The sequence below is a fragment of the Vigna angularis genome, chromosome 1 (genome assembly GCF_016808095.1).
Source record: "Vigna angularis cultivar LongXiaoDou No.4 chromosome 1, ASM1680809v1, whole genome shotgun sequence".
NCBI lineage: Eukaryota > Viridiplantae > Streptophyta > Magnoliopsida > Fabales > Fabaceae > Vigna > Vigna angularis.
The window spans coordinates 4,888,165-4,909,108 of record NC_068970.1 but is presented as its reverse complement, the minus strand read 5'-3'; the positions used below and the strand labels follow the sequence as shown (position 1 = coordinate 4,909,108).

General features: G+C 30.5%; 4 protein-coding genes and 1 long non-coding RNA gene across 6 annotated transcripts; 2 read left to right on the top strand and 3 right to left on the bottom strand.

Annotated features, from left to right (window-relative positions):
• Window positions 1-1,487: 1,487 nt before the first annotated feature.
• LOC108337834 (vacuolar protein sorting-associated protein 2 homolog 1) lies at window positions 1,488-4,453 on the top strand. Its single transcript, XM_017574435.2, has 5 exons — window positions 1,488-1,642; window positions 2,013-2,143; window positions 3,496-3,600; window positions 3,786-4,034; window positions 4,128-4,453. Exons 1-5 carry the CDS (start codon window positions 1,606-1,608, stop codon window positions 4,260-4,262), a joined length of 657 nt encoding a protein of 218 aa, XP_017429924.1. The 5' UTR covers window positions 1,488-1,605; the 3' UTR covers window positions 4,263-4,453.
• Window positions 4,454-7,027: 2,574 nt separating this feature from the next.
• Window positions 7,028-8,529, bottom strand: LOC108336744 (uncharacterized). The gene is made up of 3 exons (XM_052869909.1): window positions 7,963-8,529; window positions 7,391-7,809; window positions 7,028-7,307 (listed from the first exon to the last, which is right to left on the bottom strand). The coding sequence occupies exons 1-3, from the start codon at window positions 8,527-8,529 to the stop codon at window positions 7,028-7,030; spliced, it is 1,266 nt and encodes a 421-aa protein (XP_052725869.1).
• A 5,323-nt stretch (window positions 8,530-13,852) lies between these two features.
• Window positions 13,853-14,969, bottom strand: LOC108336743 (uncharacterized). 2 transcript variants are annotated; one of them, XM_017573207.2, is made up of 3 exons: window positions 14,432-14,969; window positions 14,203-14,355; window positions 13,853-14,094 (listed from the first exon to the last, which is right to left on the bottom strand). In XM_017573207.2, exons 1-3 carry the CDS (start codon window positions 14,518-14,520, stop codon window positions 13,941-13,943), a joined length of 396 nt encoding a protein of 131 aa, XP_017428696.2. In that variant the 5' UTR covers window positions 14,521-14,969; the 3' UTR covers window positions 13,853-13,940. The 2 variants fall into 2 exon arrangements, 1 of the variants encoding a protein (XP_017428696.2); XR_008246392.1 differs by having other exon boundaries at window positions 13,853-14,081; window positions 14,203-14,969.
• A 958-nt stretch (window positions 14,970-15,927) lies between these two features.
• On the top strand, window positions 15,928-16,624 carry LOC108337366 (uncharacterized). The gene has a single exon (XM_017573882.2). It carries the CDS (start codon window positions 15,986-15,988, stop codon window positions 16,487-16,489), a length of 504 nt encoding a protein of 167 aa, XP_017429371.2. The 5' UTR covers window positions 15,928-15,985; the 3' UTR covers window positions 16,490-16,624.
• Window positions 16,625-20,188: 3,564 nt separating this feature from the next.
• LOC128194927 (uncharacterized) lies at window positions 20,189-20,931 on the bottom strand. Its single transcript, XR_008246391.1, has 2 exons — window positions 20,767-20,931; window positions 20,189-20,624 (listed from the first exon to the last, which is right to left on the bottom strand). It is a non-coding gene; the product is annotated as an uncharacterized LOC128194927 (long non-coding RNA).
• Window positions 20,932-20,944: the final 13 nt, after the last annotated feature.

Genomic DNA, 20,944 nt, shown 5'->3' with positions numbered 1-20,944 from the left:
ATATATTTGTATGATTATATACAAATTTATTGTACATTCTACACACCACATAGATGAATTGTACAGTCAGATTTCTCTATGGCAGCAGGAGTGCCCACAGGCAGGGTGCCCCGCTGTACCAACTAATTATTATTTTGTTTTTAGGTCTAAATTCCTTTCACTTAATATTGGATGTTCTTGCATACAACATCTGATGCTATTCCAATTATTTTCACATGTCAAATCATATAAATGTCACCAACAGAATCATTTGCTAATACTATATCCTCAACATTTATTAAAAATCCTTTTTTAAAAGTAGAAATATATATATATATATATATATATATATATATATATATATATATATATATATATATATAATATCCTAAATTACAGTAAAAACTTTGGATTTTTTTTAATAAAATAAAGTACAAAACAATAACAAACCATAGGAATTAGCATTCGGTTTCTCTTAAGATTCCACTAATTTTTTGCGTATTGTATTTATTGAGAACAAATTTCGACAAAGAAGTACCCATATTATTATAATTGGTAAAAAAACAAAAAACATTACTTTGTTTATGACACAGTTACTTTTTTGTTACAGGTTTAGGTAATTTGGTAATTTTCTGTCAGGGAAATACAATTTAGTACAAATTATGTTTAATCTTTTAGGATAAGTTTGATGGACAGTTTTTTTTTAGTTTTATGCGAATCTAAAACTAGAAAATTATGTTCTTTATATATATATATATATATATATATATATATATATATATATATATATATATATATATATATTTTAAAATAACATTATCGAAGAATCGAGTTTCCCAAACGTGGTTTGACAAAGTTTTCCACAAAAATCTTTTTTTGTTTGGGAGTAGGGAAATTTAAATTTTCAAATTAAAATAAAATACAATATTTCTCCTATAAAAGTATTTAGTGTGTTATAAATGTGATGTTTTAACAAAGATAACACATTATTTCCTTGTGTAAAAATCTATAACAGTGAAAGAGATTGCATTATGTTACTGTTTTCTCGTGGAGATATTTTCTCTTTTTTCTGTATGTTTATATCCTTGTGTAAATTATTAATTAATTATACATTATTGAAATAACAATTTTATGATATCGATCATTTGTGATTGAATTATGAAAAAAAGATACAAAAGAAAGATATGAGGTTCGGAAATAGAATTCATCCCATTCGGGTCAATATTCTTTCTCCATTTTTGTATTACAAAAGTTTTAAACAAATAAATAAAATAAAAAATGTGTTATACATAATCACGAATAGGATTTACTTTTCCAAAATCATAATAAAATAAATTGAAAAGTAAATAGGAAAACCCTTTTTCCCAAAGAGGGGAAAATACTGGGGGATAAAGGTTAGCCCGCTATTTATATGGCTGACAAAAAGGCCCAGGCCCAGGCCCACGCAAGGATGACAGTTAGTTCATGATTGTATGGTTTAACGCTTGCAGTGTAAGAAAGCTGGACGCTGAAATTAGAAAGCAGATACATCTAAAGCAGAACAAAAATCTTCGCAATTTCATCTGATCTGTTTTCGGCGCAATTAACGTTAATTTTTTTTATTGGATTTCTTCCGATTCCGGCATCATGAGTTTCATCTTCGGAAAGAGGAAAAACCCTGCAGGTATCATTGTTTTCTCCTATAAGTCAACTATTTCATTACATTCATGCTTGATAATATTATTATTTAAATTATTATTACACCTGAAATGTTAAATGCAGACTTCAATAATATGATACCATGGCTAAAATTTGAGCAGCACATTAATGTCGCTGTGCAAACCAGAATTTACCGAGCTATTCTGTGTGGCATGTTTTCCATTTTATGCAAATGGGTACTCTGGGAATAATGATCAGAATAATGATCAGTTTCACTCATGCATTTACATTACTTTCAGGATGTACACCTTTAGGTTGACATGATAGTATCATTTTGATATTTATAAGCTGATGCACTCTCTGTTGATATCACTGTATGTGACTGTAATATTCAGAAATCGTGAGGGAGAATAAGAGAATGCTGGACAAATCAATTAGAGAGATAGAACGAGAGAGACAAGTTTTGCAGTCACAGGAGAAGAAACTGATTTTAGAGATAAAGAAAAGTGCCAAACAAGGCCAGATGGTATGGTGATTGCCTTTTTGAACTTTTGCTACTATTTGTTGCCTAGTGGTATATGTCTGAAAAATGTCTAAAACGAACATGATGATTGTCTTAATTATATATTATATTTTGGTATTATTTTTAGTCCATATACGATTTAGGTGTTTCTCAATATTTTATGCTTTAGTTTTTTGTTGGAGCATTGTCTACTGCTAGGTTAGTTCTTCTTTACTGCATATCCATAAATACCTTCCTCTGGCCCCTAAGGTGGAGGGTGGAGTTTGAGTTTTCTGTTCATCTGTTATTTCATTAGTCACAGAGGTCAGGTATGCGGATGTTGGCTGCTCACTTAAATACAATGTTAGTATTATTTCAATTTTCATGTACCTTGCGGTGTATGTTACCAACAATATATGTGGCTGGAAAAATTGTTCTGTATGTGTTACAATAACAAACATGTAGGACTTGTTTGGAGATATCTTTTCCATAATCACTTCTAGGAGAGAAAAATAAGAAGGAAAAATGAAATTAGTCTTTCTATAGATTAGAATTAGCTTATATGTTAATTAAAAATTAGAGAAGCTTATATGAATTTCTTTTACAACTTAGTTAAGCATAAGTTAATCTTAGCTAATGGTGAAGTCAATTTTCTTTTTCCTTATTTTTTTTTTTTCTCCTAAAGATGCTTATAGAGAAGTTTCTAAAAACAAGCCTATGTGTATAATGCATACAAAGGTACTCACATTAATGTTGAGGATTAAATTGCTGTACCTGTTACTCTTTAAATCATTGCTTTCCTAATGCAGTTCGCTGACTCAAAACTAGGCATATGCTTATTAAAAATGTTAAAGATTGAGCATTCATTCCTTTAGAAAAGCAATGGACGTGCTTGCAATTTGGTGGAACTGATATCTCCTTCTGTTGTTAAATTTAGGGTGTCTTTAATGTGATGCTGAAGTTATATTCTTCTCGTCGTTATAGATGTGTTTTGTTTAATTTTCACCTATGAAAGCAAATAAATTGTGATTTGATTACAGCGGCACTCAACTTGTCTCTTTGGGAAGTATATATGAAATGGTCATAATTTTAAACTCTGAAATTTAACTTCATGCGATTCTTGCAGGGTGATTGAAACTGGCTTGCGTATGATAAACTCTTCTTATTTGGATATAAGTACGCTGTTTTACTCTAGTAATATAATTTGGTAATGCCGATTCTTTTGAACAATGAACTGATTTTTATGACAAACTTGATTTTTTCAGCAAATTTGTACTTGTGCACATCATGGTATATATTTAATTCTTAACACAGCCATTAAGGTGAGTAACCTAGACCTTCCTGATGCTATGTTTTATTCATGCAATATTTTCCAGGGAGCTGTTAAAGTGATGGCAAAAGATCTTGTTAGAACTAGACATCAGATTGAAAAGTTTTACAAGCTCAAATCGCAGCTCCAGGGTGTATCCCTCAGAATTCAAGTATGTGCACCATGCTATTGGGGTAGCATATGATCATTATAAGATTATAGTTCTGAATGAGAACGCATGACTTTGGAAACTGATTGACTGGCTATCATTGAATTCCTGCAAAATTTGATAAAAACTCATGCCTCTGCTGAATGTGAATGCTAAAATTTTGTTTCTGATGTTTCAAAATTGCTCAGACTTTGAAATCAACACAAGCGATGGGTGAGGCAATGAAAGGGGTGACTAAGGCAATGGGACAGATGAACTTGCCATCATTGCAGAAAATCTTACAGGAATTTGAGTATCAGAATGATAGGATGGAATTGATTACAGAGGTGATGGGAGACACAATGGATGATGCTTTTGAAGGGGAAGAGGAAGAAGAAGAAACAGAAGAACTGGTGAATCAGGTTCTTGATGAGATTGGTATCAACATCAACCAAGAGGTAACTTGTTTACCCTTCCACTAATTTTTTTCAGCTGAAGTATATGAACTAGTCACTATAATGTTATCTAACAAGTGCTGATTTGATATGCAGCTTCTGAATGCACCATCAACAGCTGTTGCTGCTCCAGCTGCAAAGACCAAAGTGCCTCAAGTTGAAACTGTTGGGGATGATGCCGCCCTAGATAGCGATTTACAAGCAAGGTTAGACAATTTAAGAAAACTGTAATCTCCATTCTGAGCAAGGGACTCCAATTTTTACTTGTGAAGGCGGAGCTCATTTTTAACATGCAGTGTTATTTAAATTGCCTGTGTTCAGTCACTGTTGATTCACTCCTTCTATGGTTGTACTTTTTTCTTACTAGTTCTGTAAGTTGTTCAAGCTGAATTCTTCTGTAATGCTTTGTCCAACAATTTCTATGCATGCTGTAAGTAGTACACTTTTGCATAGATATATACTATTTTTTTTTTACTTTGTTGCTCCAGCTCTTCGTAATCAAAAGAATCACAAAATTATGTTCTATCTCTAACCTAAAGTTCATTTGATTATAACATCAGTTGCTTGAGTTATTAGCCATATTATCTTTTAAAATTTATCCACGTGTTGTATAAACTTCTCAAGTTATAAGAGACCCATTGTAAATAATTGTTCAAAGAAAGTAAAGAACTAACAAGATGAATCATGATATGAAAAAAGAGAGAAAAAAAAAGGTGTGGTAGAAAATATATGCGAATCTTAATAAATAGCGATATTTACAATATAAAAAAAGGAGTATAAAAAACTTCTCTAGACAAATAAACTGTGAAGTGACAAGTGAAAGACACGTAAGAAAAATATAACAGAGTATCTAATTTTTAAAGGAAAATTATTAATCTTAATAAATTATGTTTTTTTGGTTTATTCATTCTCCGTGGGAAAACACGATATTCTTGTATAGTTTATATAAATTGTGAAACTATAATAGAGATATTAAGTAAATTTGGTGGTAGAGAAATGTTGCAACAATAGCATGGCAATGGAAATCAATTTTATAAGAGAAGTCTTAATCATGACTGTCACGATGTTCGCGCTTCAAGGCTTTCTGCAACAGTAACCTGCTATTTTTTTTTTCAATTATTTCTCCTTTATGGATTTCTCTACCGAAAGGGATTTGTCAGAGTTGTTCTACATTTTCAGTAATATTTCATTGTAATATCACTCTTTTAATTATTTTAAACATTTTTTCCTAACCAAAAGTTCTGAACGGACCATGCTATATAAGACATGATATATTTACTGATTTTACTGTGTGCATGATTAATTAAAAAATAATAAGATAGAATTTGGACAAACCTATTATCTCTGAAGTGGATGGAGTTTGTTTTTTGGGTGTTGCTACTTTCATCACCACGTCTTTCTTCCTTTACCTTCTCAATACTTTTCATCTTCCATTTCCATTGAACAATCTCTATTCCGTCTTCCATTTCAGTGCAACCCTCTTCTCCATTTTTTTCTTCTTCATTTTGCTGTGGAGGAGCGTTTGGTGTGGAAGAGCCGTTGGTGAGGAGGAAGCCGATCTAGCGTGGAGGAGCGTGGATCTGCGCCGTCCAGGTTTGTTCTCTGTTCACCATTCTCTGTTTATCTGCTGTGCTTTCTGCTTGAGCGCGTTTGAACAGTGTCCACGAAAGGCAAAACGGATGTGAGACATCCGTTGGCCTTCGACGGATGTCGAACTTCTGTCGACGGATGTGAGAAATCCGTTGAAGGCCAATCGGACATCCCACATCTGTTTTGGCTATCGGGATGCTATATATATATTTTTTAATATTTTAATTGTTTGTAGAATTATTATAATTAGAATATATATTTGATATATTTTTTGTTAATTTTTTAAAATATAGTTATTTGATTTATATATAGTTATTTTTAGATTTTCTTTAACCTTTTATATTATTATTATTATTTGAATATTTTATAAATTTTTTATTTTTAGTTTCTAAATGAATTGATTAAGTTTTTGAATTAGATATGTAAACTTTTATATATTTAAATTATTTTTATTTCTTGAAATAAATATTATTAATTTAATTGTATTTAATATTAGTAAATTTGTATTTGTATTTAATTTATTTATAGTAAATTTGTATTTGTAATAATATTTAATTTAATAATAATTAAATGGAAATGTATTAAAATATATTTTTTTAATTAATTAGCTAATTGTTTCTTTTATTTAATTTTTGTTGTAGTTAATAAATTAATTATTATTAGTTTAATTTATTTTGAATTGCATTTTTTTTAATTTATTAATGATATTTAAAACAATAATTTTCTTAATTTTTGAAATTAAACAAACAAATTATTGTTAGAAATGGCAAGAACACGTGGTTCATCTTTTAGTTCTCGAGGTGAGAGTTCTCGAGGAGAGTTCGTCGCAGGGCGAAGCTTAGAGAAGACCTACCGTTTCTGCTCGTAGAAGTCGTGCAGCTCCTATCCAGGATGACCCCATAGCTGAGGAGCGAGCCGTTGAGGAACAAATATATGAGGCGTATGAGACTCATGGTGAGGAGAATGCATTTAAGGCCCCTAACGACGATGACGATGAGGAGGAGCATGCGGATGTTCATGACATACAAGAGAATGTCGGTGGATTTCCTGGAGGTCCACATGATGGTTCATTGCTGACGCACTATGTTCAGCATGTAGCTTATGCTATTTCACAAGGCCGGGTGAGTGCAAAAATAAAATTTATTTTATTATTTTTTTAATATAAATTTTATTAAATATTGATGTGTAGGATCGAGGGGACACACTGAAGTTGATCTCGCACGGAAAAAAAGTAAATAAGTTAGGACCATGCCACGAGGGAATTCAACACATTGTGTTGAATTCCAGTTTGATGCCTCTTACAGGGATTTGTTATGATTACGTTGATAAGGGGTTACTCCTCGGATTCATAGAGAGGTGGCATTTTGAGACCAGTAGTTTCCATCTCCCTATAGGAGAGATGTCGATTACTCTTGATGACGTCTCGACATTACTTCACCTATCTGCTGCACTATTTTCAATTCCTTAGCAATGAGATCCAATGCATATCGAGACACACGTCCAATAAATTCTCTATATCTGTAGCCTTTAAAATGGTCACTCGTGAGCAACACACTACTTTCAAATGACGCCTTAATCTTGTTGTGTTGTAGGATAATGATGTTATGAATATTATCCCAACAAGAACACAAATCACCTATATTATTGCCCAGAACTTTCTTCAGGCTCCAATGAGCAGATTCAGCCCTAAAACAAAAAAAAAAACCTTCAACAAGTGCAAATAAATATTTATCTACAAAACAAATAAATAAAATAACATTACAACATACCTATTTGTGGTTGTGTTCCCTAAATGTATTACTTTGTTCGTCCATAACTTTACAAAGTATGTGTTGTACGGAATAATCCAAGTCTGATTGACATATTCAAAGAACAAAGGCCATGAACTGCTTGCGTATTGAAAACCATTCACATACTCAGCAAACAAGCTTTCATCAGCACAATCCATCACATTTTCCCATGCATCCATCAACACTTCCCAAATCTCAGTAGAATGAACTAACATTTTGCATTTAGCTTTAACATTTTTAAGGATGTGGAATCGACATAACATCTGATATGACTCAGGGAATACATTTGCTATGGCATTCATCAAAGCCAAGTCTCGGTCAGTGACAATGACTTTAGGTCCATCCTCAGATGTTAAAAATAAACCTTTCAGCTTTTCCAAAGCCCATGTGAAATTACTCTGCCTTTCAGTAGACAAGAAAGCAAATGCTGCTAAGAAGGTTAACCCTCTAGACGTCATACCCACAATCTCAAGCAACGAAAGTCTATATCTTTTTGTTTTATATGTGGAATCCATCATAAATACAACATTAAATGAGTTCAACAATTTAACCGCATCAGGATGTGTCCAAAACAAGTCAGTAACAACCTCTGAATCATCAGCACACCTACTCCAGTGAATGTACTTATCCCGATCCAACAACATCATAAGTTGTTGTAGTTCAGTTCTGGACCCTCTTAATGATCGTTTATACGCATGCCTTGCGTTGTAGATTTGTTTAATCGTTGTGACATTTCGATCATTATTTTGTTTGAGTGTTAATAAAATATTTGCAGGTGTAACTTTACTCTTTGTCATATCAACCAGTAATGACTTCTCACTCGTATTTAACCTGCCAGCATAAGGGTGACCAACTAAAGTTTCAGCCAACTCATGGTTGTGATGTCCACACATCACCTTCAACACCCATCCGGCCCCATCTGAACATGGTTTACCCTTTAATCTAAACGAATATTCACATTTACGAGTGCCGTATACACTAGCCACTGCATCAGCTTTGTATTTCCTATATTTCCCCCCTCTTTCACATCCAAGTATGACGAACGTTTTTCTTCCCCGTACACCAATAACTATGTCAGATCTTACTATTACCACAACAAATCCTAAATCATAAGTCATCCCTCTTACCCATTGAATTAAGTGCTCCCGTGAACAAAATATTTCATTTATTGTAAATTTATTTGTTAAATCCCTCTCTACAACTTTGCTAATTGATGAAGACAAATCAGATTTCAAACTACAACCAATTTCAGAATCCATATGAAGATATTCATCCATTTTAAATAATAATCACCTACAAAATTATAATGAGCCTTATTAACATAATTAATAATTAATCAAACAAATATAAAAATATTAATACAATTAAATTATATATTTGATATAAATAAAATAATAAGTAATTTTTTATATAATTATAAAATTGTTAAATAATTAAAGATACAAAAATCATGTATAAAAAATATATATTTTACAAAATTATTACATTTAAAAACTAATTATATATAACATCCAAAATTAAAAATTTAAATATAAACTAATATAAATATACGTTATTAAAATACATAAAAAATATATTCAAAAATAATAAATCAAAATATTTAAATTAAATTATTAAAATATCTAATAAAATAATAAAACAAACCCAAAATAAAAACGAAACATTTAACGTAGGACATCCTTCAACGGATGTCAACATCCATTTTCCGTTTTACTCCGTTGAAGGATGTCCTCCGTTAAAGGTTTCGTTTTTAGGGTTTTATGCGAAGGGTTTATTGTACTACGCACCTGGAGGAAGCACCACAAACGCACTGCACCAATTCACGTATTGCACCACTTCACGCACTGCACTACGAGAGCAACACTATATCACCACAAGAGGAAGATTGCTTGATAATTCTTTCCACCACCACCTTGCAACTTGTAGTATCTCACACCAAAGAGAGGAATAAGTATAATGTTAAAATGAAAGAAAAGTATTTTACTCATGCAAGGGACTAGATAGGTTATTAGTGAAATAAGCTATGAATGAGTAAAATTAAAAAAATAATAACCCTAAAAATAAAATTTTACTCAGGGACAAAATAGTAAAAGGAAGGTGGAGGTGGAAAGAGCAACACCCTTGTTTTTTATATTATACTCAATCCACCAACCCAAATTATGTTTAAGAAGGTTGGGTTGAGTTCTAGGGTTACAAATTTTAATTTTTGTTTTCGAAGTTATAATATTCAAGTGTTAACTAAATAAAAGAATAAGATAGTATTTACAAAAATTAATATAAGATTTTATATAAGTATATCTTCTTGAGAGAAATGACATGACTCTTAAACTTTTAAGATTATATATATATATATATATATATATATATATATATATATATATATATATATATATATATATATATATATATATATATATATATATATGAATGAGTTTATTAACATATGTATGAGTTTATTAACATATGTAATTTCAGTATAAAATTTTAATTGATAAAAAAAATTATTTATAAAAAAAGACATAATTTGAATATATGATATTTTAATAATTTTTATTTTTAATTTAAAATAAAAAATTATTTAAATATTTTTAATCTTAAAACTTAAAATATATAAGAGAGTATATTTGTCAATTAAAATTTAATATATTTTAAGGAATTACTCCATATATATAATATGAAATTTATGAAAATTAAATTAGACAAATTTTAACATTTTTTATATAACACGAATATTAATGAAAATTAAAAAGTAAGTTAAATATAATAAAGAATAAAAAAATTATTAAAATATGTTTTTTTTTATTTTTCTTTCTTTCTTTACCTTCTGATTTACTTAATATTTTTGTTTATCTTTCACTCTTTCACATGTTTTTTTTTTATGAAAAAAAGGTAACTTAAACAAAAATTATTATTTTTGTTCTCAAATTTTCAGCTATTTTGTTTAATCCTTAAATAAAAAATTAACTCTCTTTTGTCTTAATACTAAAATATCAATTTCGTGTGTTTTTTTTTATCTCAGGAGTCTTTTGTATAATAACTTTTTATGTACATGAAAGAAAAATTAACTATTGTGTTTTTCATAACTTGATTTTAGTTGCAATTTAATTATCATATTTTTTTAACAATTACGTCCCTCAACATTTCTTTAGATTTTGATAGTTTACTTTTTAGTCTTAAATTTTTTTTAAATAAGTATATTTTTTAAAAGTGATAAAAAGTGAAGTTATATGTGAAGATAAAAAGAATACAAATTCAATTTCTTGACATAAAGCATAACCATATCATCCAATTGTTTATTTTTTTCTTAGTGAAAATGATTAAATATATTAATTTTGAGTGTATTATTTTGACTTTCCAAAATTATTAGTTAAGATAAGTTACTGATTAATATAATTTTTTTAATAATTATGTCCCTTAATATTTACTTAGATTTTTTTATAGTTTATTTTTAGTTTTGATTTTTTTTAAAATAAGAAATTTTTTTAAAAGTAATAAAAAGAGAAACTACATGTGAAGATGAAAACAACACAAATTCAAAATTTTCACCTATTCTAAAGCATAATGATATGATTTAATTGTTTATTTTTGTCTTATTAGTGTTAAATATATTAATTTTGAATGTAGTATTTTGATTTTCCAAAATTATTAATCAAGTTCACATTCGAGTTTTAAATACTTAATATGTAAAGTCATAAAAAATTATTTAAACTTGTGCAAAACATGTTAAAAAATATAATATAATTTATCTAAATTAATCAAGTTATAATCACAAAATGAAAATTAATATAAAATAAATATAATTTAAAATTTAAATAAAAAACACAATGTCGTGATATATAAAGTTTTCACAATAAGTCAAACATTACAAAACAAAAATAAAATTATGATTAATTAAAATACATATATAATTCACATTTTGAATTATGTCCATTTATAAATTGTAAGTGCCGTATGTTTATTTCTATATAACAAGAATTTCAACTTCATTTCTTCATCATTAAATATAAGCATGCATATCTAATCATAATCACAAAAGTAGAAATTTTAAAATAGAATTGAGTCTATTGCATAAACTTTCTAAACTGTTCATTTTTAATATATTCAAAAGGAAGTTTGTCAATTATTGGCATCGTAGCAAGTGCAAAAAGAGTATTTTTTAGTTGAATTCAACAAGTTTCAAATTCATGGCATTGTCCAATGTTTTATGTTTCTTATCAACATTCCTATTAAGTTCCATATAACTACCATTAAAATGTTCAATCAAGTTAATGGTTTCATACCTTTTACTATTAGTTTTATATACCTTGTTCCGATACATACATATTGCATTGTCATCTATCGTATTGTAATGAAATCAAACTTTTGAAATAATTTTTGTAGATTTTTTCTGGAGTCATTGACATGGTTTAGATGACTCAAGCTGTGTAGAAATCTCTCATATTGATGATTGAACTGAGTATGACCTTTAAAAGATATAATTAGTGGCATAAGATTTGAGACAATCACACTTCTTGTGTTAGTAGTATAACTAATACAACTAATCTTTTTCATTTGTATGGATACTAGAACAATTACAAATTACCAAAACATTTAAGTAATAATAAACATTTTGTTTTGTATAAAAATAAAACATAATAGTCAACAAAAAAAAACAATCATAAGTTACAGAGTAAAATCACGAAACACATATTGTTGGTGTGTTTTTTTGCATGCAAGAACTATATAAGCAAGACACTTATAGGGAGATAGATGATGATGGATAATGAAGATAACATTTTTATTTAAAAGAATGAAAAATAAAAATGCATAGACATTTCACTTGAAAAAAAAAAGTCAAAGATAAAATTGTGTTGGAGAAGAAGAGGCATCAATGGTGAACAATAAAGACGAACAACATAAGTAAATGATGGGGAAACAAATGGAGGTAAACAAAAGAGACAAATAATAAAGAAAAGTGACAAAGAAAAATGGTGAAGGAGCGCAAAAAAGAAAACGCATCATAATAATGTATAGATTTGTTTGTTTAATATTGGGATTAATTTGTGATAAAGACGAAAGACATAGATAATAGATAAGTGACAAAGATGAATACCATAAATGTTAAAGCTGATACAACATACTACCAAAAGAGTGTTTAAGATTATTTGTTTAATGTGAGGATTTATATAAATGAGAGTTTAAGATAAATAATGAATACGAAACAAAAACATATCCCTATCTTGAAAGTTTTAGGTTTTATAGAGATTATGCAAGCCACAGATAAGTTCGAGACAAGCATAAAAAGTGAATTTTAGTTGAATATTGAGTTACTTGTTATAAATTTATTACTAAACTTTTATAAAATTATAAATTCATTACTAAACTTTTATAAAATTATAAATTCATTACTAAACTTTTATAAAATTATAAATTCATTACTAAACTTTTATAAAATTATAAATTCATTACTAAACTTTTATAAAATTATAAATTCATTACTAAACTTTTATAAAATTGAATTAATTTAAGATATTTTAGATTTAATCTTGTAATAAATGAGACTGAATTCTAAATCTAATTAAATTTGATTGAGTAATAAATTAATATCCGATTCGATAGATTAATATCCATCCAATTCAGTAAACATCCATCGGTTTTATCTTACTTTTTTATCTTACCTTTTTCGTGAGAGAACTTATTATTTTACATATAAAACCAAAACATACATGAATCCAATAAATTATGGTGCAAAACGTTTTCATAAATTGTAATATATCTTATTCTTATTTGGTACTTGTAAATATTAAAACTAAAATAAATTTAATCTTGAAAATAGAACTATAATTTAAAATTTAAAAATAGAAAATAAGTTTACTTTAAAATTTACATTTTCATTATCTGATAAATGTTAATTATTAATATGTTTTAATGTTTAAGTTATTAATTAATTTTTAATATTTTTTTATTTACTTTTATTAATTAATTAGTTAATTTAATGTAAATTTATAAAAAACACTTATTCCAACCAAGACGTTGAAAAGACCAACCAAGATGTTTATAAAGCAACCCAAACACAAATGATCCCCACTAAATTATGGTTCAAAAGATCTTCATAAATACCTATTTATTTATTTTTACCATATTTTAGTATGTCATAGAAAATTCACACTGCACGTATGCTTTTCATACAATAAACGTATAAACGTCCAATGCTTCCGACAAGCATCCCTAATACGAAAATAATAATAATTATAATAATAATAATAATAAATTATTGCAACGTGTTTTATAGAATTTAAAGTAATTTGGCTTTGTTTGTGAATTATGCAATGATTTAAAATTTAAATAGACTTCCATAGATAGCTACGGTCCAACAACAACAATGGTATCGTACCAATCAGAATAAATGTCCAAATATGTGATGATCATAATTTAAACAAATACGAATTTTAAAATCAGTTTATATATAATAAAATGAATAAATTATTTATGAGTGAGCCTAAAGTGAACGGCAATGAGATATTTAAAATTAAAAATGAGATCCTATCACTCACTCATGTCTTGACGACAAGGAATCAAAATCAAAATCTTGAAATCTTACATTTTTATATGAGAAGAAATCTTGTTCGAAATGATTAAGCCTATTAGAGACAGCAAATTCTTGTTCCCACCAAGAGATATACTTTAAGATCTGCATCAACAACCTATGCATAAATTCGAAAGTGCAGACTCTAAATTTTTATATTATTATTATTATTACTATGATTATTTGAAGGGTATAAGAAAAAAAAAAAAAGTGAGGAGTACTGAACCTCTTTTTGTGACGTAACATCAGGAACAAGGTATCCAAAGTTGGGTGCTTTAGCTGTGTCTGTTCCTTGTGGAGAAAGTGTTGAAGGACTGAGTGGTCACAATTCCAGCGCAGTGTCAGACCCCACAAACCATCTTCTAATTTGCATTTCATTCTGAATCAATTCCACAAAATCCATTTACAAACTCATAATCGCTCATCGCACTTATAATTTACAAACACACCGCTACCTCATTCCAGCAATGTCTGCGAGAAACGCACCACAGGTGTTCGACAAATTGGGCAGTCCAAGTGAGAGTAGAGCCACATGTCTATGCATGGAGCGTGGAACCAGTGCTTGCACTGTGGAAGCTTCCGAACTTCTTCTCCTTCTTCAAATCCAGATAAGCAAACTGAGCATTCATCATCATAACCCACAACTCCTTCTTTCTTGTACTTGAAGCTTGACACCAAGTTCTCTATTCTACTTTCACTCACCACCTCCACCAACCCATTTCCCCCTTCGCCTTCTGATTGCACGTGCCTCCTTCTGCTCCTCCTGATGATTATGAAGTTGTACAGGGCTAATGCCGCCGCTGCAACCCCCACCACTACAAGCCCATAGTATAACATGGTTGTGCTGGACTTGTCCGAGGAAGAGGGTGAAGGAGGGGGTGACACTATGAAGGGGCCTTGGAAATCGCCCATTTCTGGAACTTTGGACTGAGGAAAATTAAGACAAGAAGAACAGGTTGGGGAATATGTTTTCAACAACCAGACATCAATCAGAGAAAATCTCGTCTGTTAGCTTGGAGGGCCTGGCGCATGCAATTATAGACATTACCTTTTTTTTATATGAAATTAAATTAATGTAAAGTTGTTAATCTAAATGCCGTGGCGGTTATGTAATCGTTGGAGAAGAGAAAATGATATTTTTTATTTGAAGATATGATAAAATATGTTGTAGCAGTGTTGTTTTGAGAGATGAGAAGATAAGAGATGTAGTAAATATGTAATACAATAATGAGTACAGAGATAGTGAACAGAGAGATGTGTGATAATGAGGACAGAGATAGTGAAACTTTTTCCCGTTGCATGCGGGTATGGTAATACTATGTATGTAGTTAATACACTTCTACATGAAACACCTTTTGTATCCATTCAGAATGCACAATTGTATTTATTCGCCTCTCTACTGTGCTCCTTGTAATGTCTATTTCCAATAGGGACGTTTTGATTGACACATGCAACACGATTTTCTGCTCTTTCTTTCGTTTTTCACCTCTTTCATCTTTTCGTTTTCAATCAAAAGCTATAAGGGCCACAGCTTTCTAAGTATCTCCATATCATACCATTGTTTCGGCGTAGTCCTGTAACCCCAAAACCATCCTTCTTTCGGGAAATTTCGAAAAAGCAATTTTAAGAGTTATGGAAAATAACTTCTAGAACAGATCAAGAAAATACGTTTCAAAATTGTCTCCATGATGACTTTCTTTATATTTTCTTAGAAAGCAATAAGGTATAATTCTATATGCAAAAGAAGGAGGGAAAAGTAAACTTAGCAGATGGGAGGAATGTAAACAGCAATAGCCAATCGAAGTGCAACCAAACTTGGGCTAGCCTAAAATTTTAGCCCATAAAGAGTGGGAGATGCTCCGAACCCAATATATGGTAATAAAACACAAACGAGGATGGGCAAACCAAAGGAGAATCTAACGTTATATACTTTTGAAGCAAGAAGACAAAAAAGATAACCTTATCTATCGATTCCAATGGAGAAGTTGACACGTAAGACATAATAAAACATGCTAAAAATTTCCACCTCTCCTTCTCTCACAGTTTTCAGAAACATCTCTCTCTCGCACACACGCACCACAACACAACCGTGTCAATTCCTCACTTTTGAAACAAGTTTCGGCAGAGTGAGAAACTTGCAGGGGAAAGGAATGGCTTCAACTTCAGCAGTTTCAATGTCTCTCCCACTAACTCACACCGCCCAGAAGAAGGTGGTGCCCACTTCCCAGGCATTGTTGAAGGCACCGTTATCTCTGCGAACTTCAAAGGGTGTGGCAGTGTCCAAACCCAATGGGAGGTTTGAGGTGAGGGCATCCATGAAAGAGAAAGTTGTGACGGGTTTGACTGCAGCTGCATTGACGGCTTCCATGATGGTTCCGGATGTGGCTGAAGCCGCCGTAACGCCTTCCCTCAAGAATTTCTTGCTCAGTATCGCCGCCGGTGGAGTTGTGGCTGTCGCGATTATCGGTGCCGTCATTGGTGTTTCCAACTTCGACCCCGTCAAACGAAGCTGAGGGCTTTTCTAGAGTTTATCTGTGTTCTTCACTGTTGAACTCTCCCTTTTTTAACATGTGATTATCTCCCTTTGGACCAATTCTTGCAATGTAATGAATCATTTTGGCGTATCATATAAACATCTTCATCGCTTACATGTTTCTGCTACGTAGTGTAGGAGTACGATGTATCACTTTTTCCTGAAATTTTCCTGAAAAATCCTAGACGCTTTGTCATATGAAATACTGTCATCGGGGCAAGAGAATAAAAATATGTGTTGTCTAGATATAACACCAATTCATAATTTATTAATGGATGCAAACTTTTGAGTATCATATGTATGATATAACGCTGGAAAAGCTATTCTTCTGGGCTTTGGGAAAACTTTTACGAAACCAATTTGATAGGAGTAATTACGGAGAACTCGGGAAGCTCAATACTTAATCCTTTATGAGAGAAATAGTTTTAGGTACATCATTCTTAGGTTCTTCAGGCATTCTGGTCGATCTTCCCTGTGGCAAAGTTCACAAAATTCACCCCACAGACCTTTAGATTGAGTTTCTGTATAATTCCATTCTTCCTCAAGATGGGAACTGATGGGTAGACAAGTGTGGAGTTATCGTCAACATTCACTGTATAAGTAACAGGTCTAATAGAATTGTTTTCTAGGTATAGAACCATCTTGTCTGGGTAGATTTCAACATGCCAAATCCAAAATAAGTTCCTGTTCTTCAAATGATTGAATTTTTCTATGCAGGTTTCAACTCACTTTTGGATGCCAAGTAAACACTACCTACCTCAATTTCCGTGATTGCGATCGACATTGATAAGGATTCAGGGCAGCTATTAGAAAATGTGTACCTCATTTTTCACAATCGCATCATGCCTCGTGTAAATTATTGGTGTTAGCCAGTAGGCTCGAAATTCTGCATATTGTAACAGGTATTTTGAGTTGGATGATGAAGATTATTAGCCTCCTTATATTATTGTTCTTGGGTGATGTCCATGCTGACCACTACAAAATTTCTGCGCAAGGAGCACAAGGTCTAATTCCACACCGACCACCATAATCATTACAAGCAGTTTAAGTACATAGTTTAATTCGGTACGATAAGCCTGTTTTATGAAGCAGCTATGTTCCTTCTGCACCAAGTTTTTGACTCCCAGTGTAAAGGTTTTGTCAATCTGTTGAATTTCTATCTTCCAAACATGATCACTGACCCGTCTCCTAACCTAATTGATATTAAGATTTTAACTTTTATTCATCGTAAATAATTAAAATTTTACACTGTAAGCCTAAGACAATCTCTATCAGTATGACATCACATTATCATGTCCTTTTCACCTAAAATCAGAGGAAAAAACAGAAATTAATGTGTCGTTGATGTTTCCATGGAATAGCCTAATTTATATCCATGAACATGTATTATATATATCATTCTTTATCAATGAAAAAACATTTTGTCAACTTTTGCTCTTTTCATCTTGTCATTTCCTTAACCTTATCGTGTCATCTCAAGATAATTATTTTCTGGAGTTTGTTAAGAAGATCAATGGGTATCAGTTAGCTCCACATCAGAAAGTTGACTTTGCTTAAGTTCTTTTTTTATTTGGCCGTAACATGCAAAACTACAAATTTCATCTACAAGTCTGAATTAGTTATTTAAAAGTATTACTCTATAAATTTTGTTAGTAAAATCCGATTATAATCCAAATTTATTGATGGATTAATTTTTATAGTAAAGATTTGTTAGTAATTACAACAAATTTTATAATAATTTTGCGAACACAGAAAATACCTAAGAAATTTAAGGAATTTAAGAAATTATAGTATATTAATTTATATATAATAAAATTATAATATTAGACTATATAATAAAATATATAATTTTATATGTGTACATAAATGATATTATTTTTAAAAATTAATTAAAGTTTTTTAGTAAAATTAAAATCACCTTAACTCTAACATTAACTTACTTGAAATGGACTTTGAAGTTTAGGACCTTTTTTTTACTCCACTTGAGAAGTCTCCTAAAAAATGTTTTTTTTTTTAAAATAAGTTAGGACTAACCCATGGGTTATAAGTCAAATTCACAACTCTAAATCTCAATAATTTTGAGATTTTTTTTAAAAAAAAAACATATATATTATTATCAAATTTAATGATACTAACTAAACTTACTTTAATGCAAAAATAATCTTATTATTTACTTATTTTGTTCAATTTATTCTCTTTATTAATGAAATATTCGATCAATTTCTTCAATTTTAAAAATACATTATTTTTTTTAAGATTCAATAAAGTTTCTCAACTTTTTAAAACGTCATGTGACTTTTGTGATAATGGGATATTTTTTAGATTCAATTAAGTTTCCGAAGTTTTTAAAATGCAATAACCTTTCTATATGTTAAAATTGACAACACCCACATAGTTAATTTTACCGCTATGTATTTATTAAAATACACATTATACTTAAATTAAAAAATTCATATTAATCTATTAATTATTTTATTGATAATTAAGGTATTTGATTAAATCTTTAATAATAGGACTCAGCTATAAATAATACTACAGAAGACATCTTTATCACAAGCCCAATATCTACAAATCATTAATTTAAACCCTGAGATTGTAAAATCTTCTTATGCTCATATAGCACAAAATTTAAAATAAAAATTTAAGTCATAAAAATAAAACAATATCTATTTGTCATAAAAGCAAATTTTTCTCCTAAGATCCAAATAAAAAATACTAAAGTGGAAGTCTTATAAATTTTTTGATCAGAGAAAAAATTACAATAATTTTCAAAAAACGACGTGACATCATGATACCTAACAGAATAAAATAAGATCTTACACAAGCAAAATGACCAACCATAATCAAAACAAGTATTATTTTTCTAGTTTGTTTTAAGAGCAAGGATTTTGATAGGACTGAGAATAATTGCTGAAATAAATTAATAAGAATTCATATCTAAATAATTTGGTTGGGATGGGGATTTTGTGTTTTATTTTGGAGCTTTGGAGTTTGATAATGAATGTTTAGGTGTACACTGATTTGAACGTATTGGGAGAGCGTCCATGGAAGCTCTCAAAAGTGATTAAACAGTCCAAATCCAAGTTTGGATATTTTTTCTCGTTATAATTCAAGATCTCATTGAAGTTATAAAGAATTAGTGGTTTTTGACGAAGAGCGACTAAGCAAGCATAAAGGGGATGGTGATGTAGTTTATGTGAGGGAAAAAGAAAGATTAGGGATAAGTTTGGTTATTGGTGAAACTTAAATGAGACATGATCTTGGTACCAAACAATGCAATATAGAAAGAGTGAAACGCAACTTGGGAACGTTAACGGGTGACCTAACAGAAGTGATGTCAACCTTGTAAAGTTGATTTTGTTAAAGTTTGGATATTTCAAAAGTGTGTATGAGTGTCTTTGTGAAGGGGAAGACCCAATGGAGTTTAGTTTAGAAAAGGTAAGAGAGAGAGATGATGAGATAATAAAAATTATCGTCAAATTATTAAAAAGTGTCATTAGGGCATAATTAAAGATTTCCGGCAAGGGGCGTGGATTATTATAGTTGGATTGCTGGAATTGGGTCCAACCAATGATGGAGATATCTAAATCTTCCATTATTATAAAAAAATAGCTTTCATTGGGCAAACTAGAGTTGAGCTCCTTTCCAACCTATTTGCTGGAAATGCAAGGAACAAAGGGAAACAAAAGCAAAAGTAGATTCCCACCGCACATGTTATGTACTACACAATGTCTAATTTGTCTTTGCTTGCTTAGGGACCAAACTCCATTTTATTTATATCATTCATTCATTCTACCTCTTTCATCATTTCCTCAAACATATACATACTTGTTATTTCATCATTCTATTATGCAGTGAGTGTTGAGGGTATAAAAGAGCTAGCTGCATTTGTGCATGTAAGAAAAAAGCCCTGAGGTGATGGTCTAAGAATTATAGGTAGGAGAGGATTGATTGACAAAGGTATGAATGAATCTACCCAGGAAGAAAAGGTCCACTCCATCAAAATGCAAAATCTAAACCAGAAGCAGGCCATCGTCAGCAATCACTGAAGTGGGCCTTCTCTTCTGAGATCAGGATATTAGTCTGCCACAAAAGGGGTCCACCAATAAAGACTTCTGCGCAATCAGGGAGAGTGAGAGTGAGAGAGAAATACAAACCATGGAATTATCAAATATGAAGTAGAGAAGGATGTGATATAGGACATCTATAAGAGAATAAAAAGTTAAGGGGGAAATTGGAAAGTTAAAAGGAACGAACCTGTGTAGGAAGGGATAAGCATGGAGAAGTTCAGTTCCATCCCAAAAGAGAACCTTTGGGTCCCTTGTCATCTTGTTGGGGTCACTGTTTACACTCAGGACTCTACTGCTTTCTTTTAACCTCATACACATTGAACAGTGGAATTATTTTAATTTCTCAGCCAATACTACCCATTTGG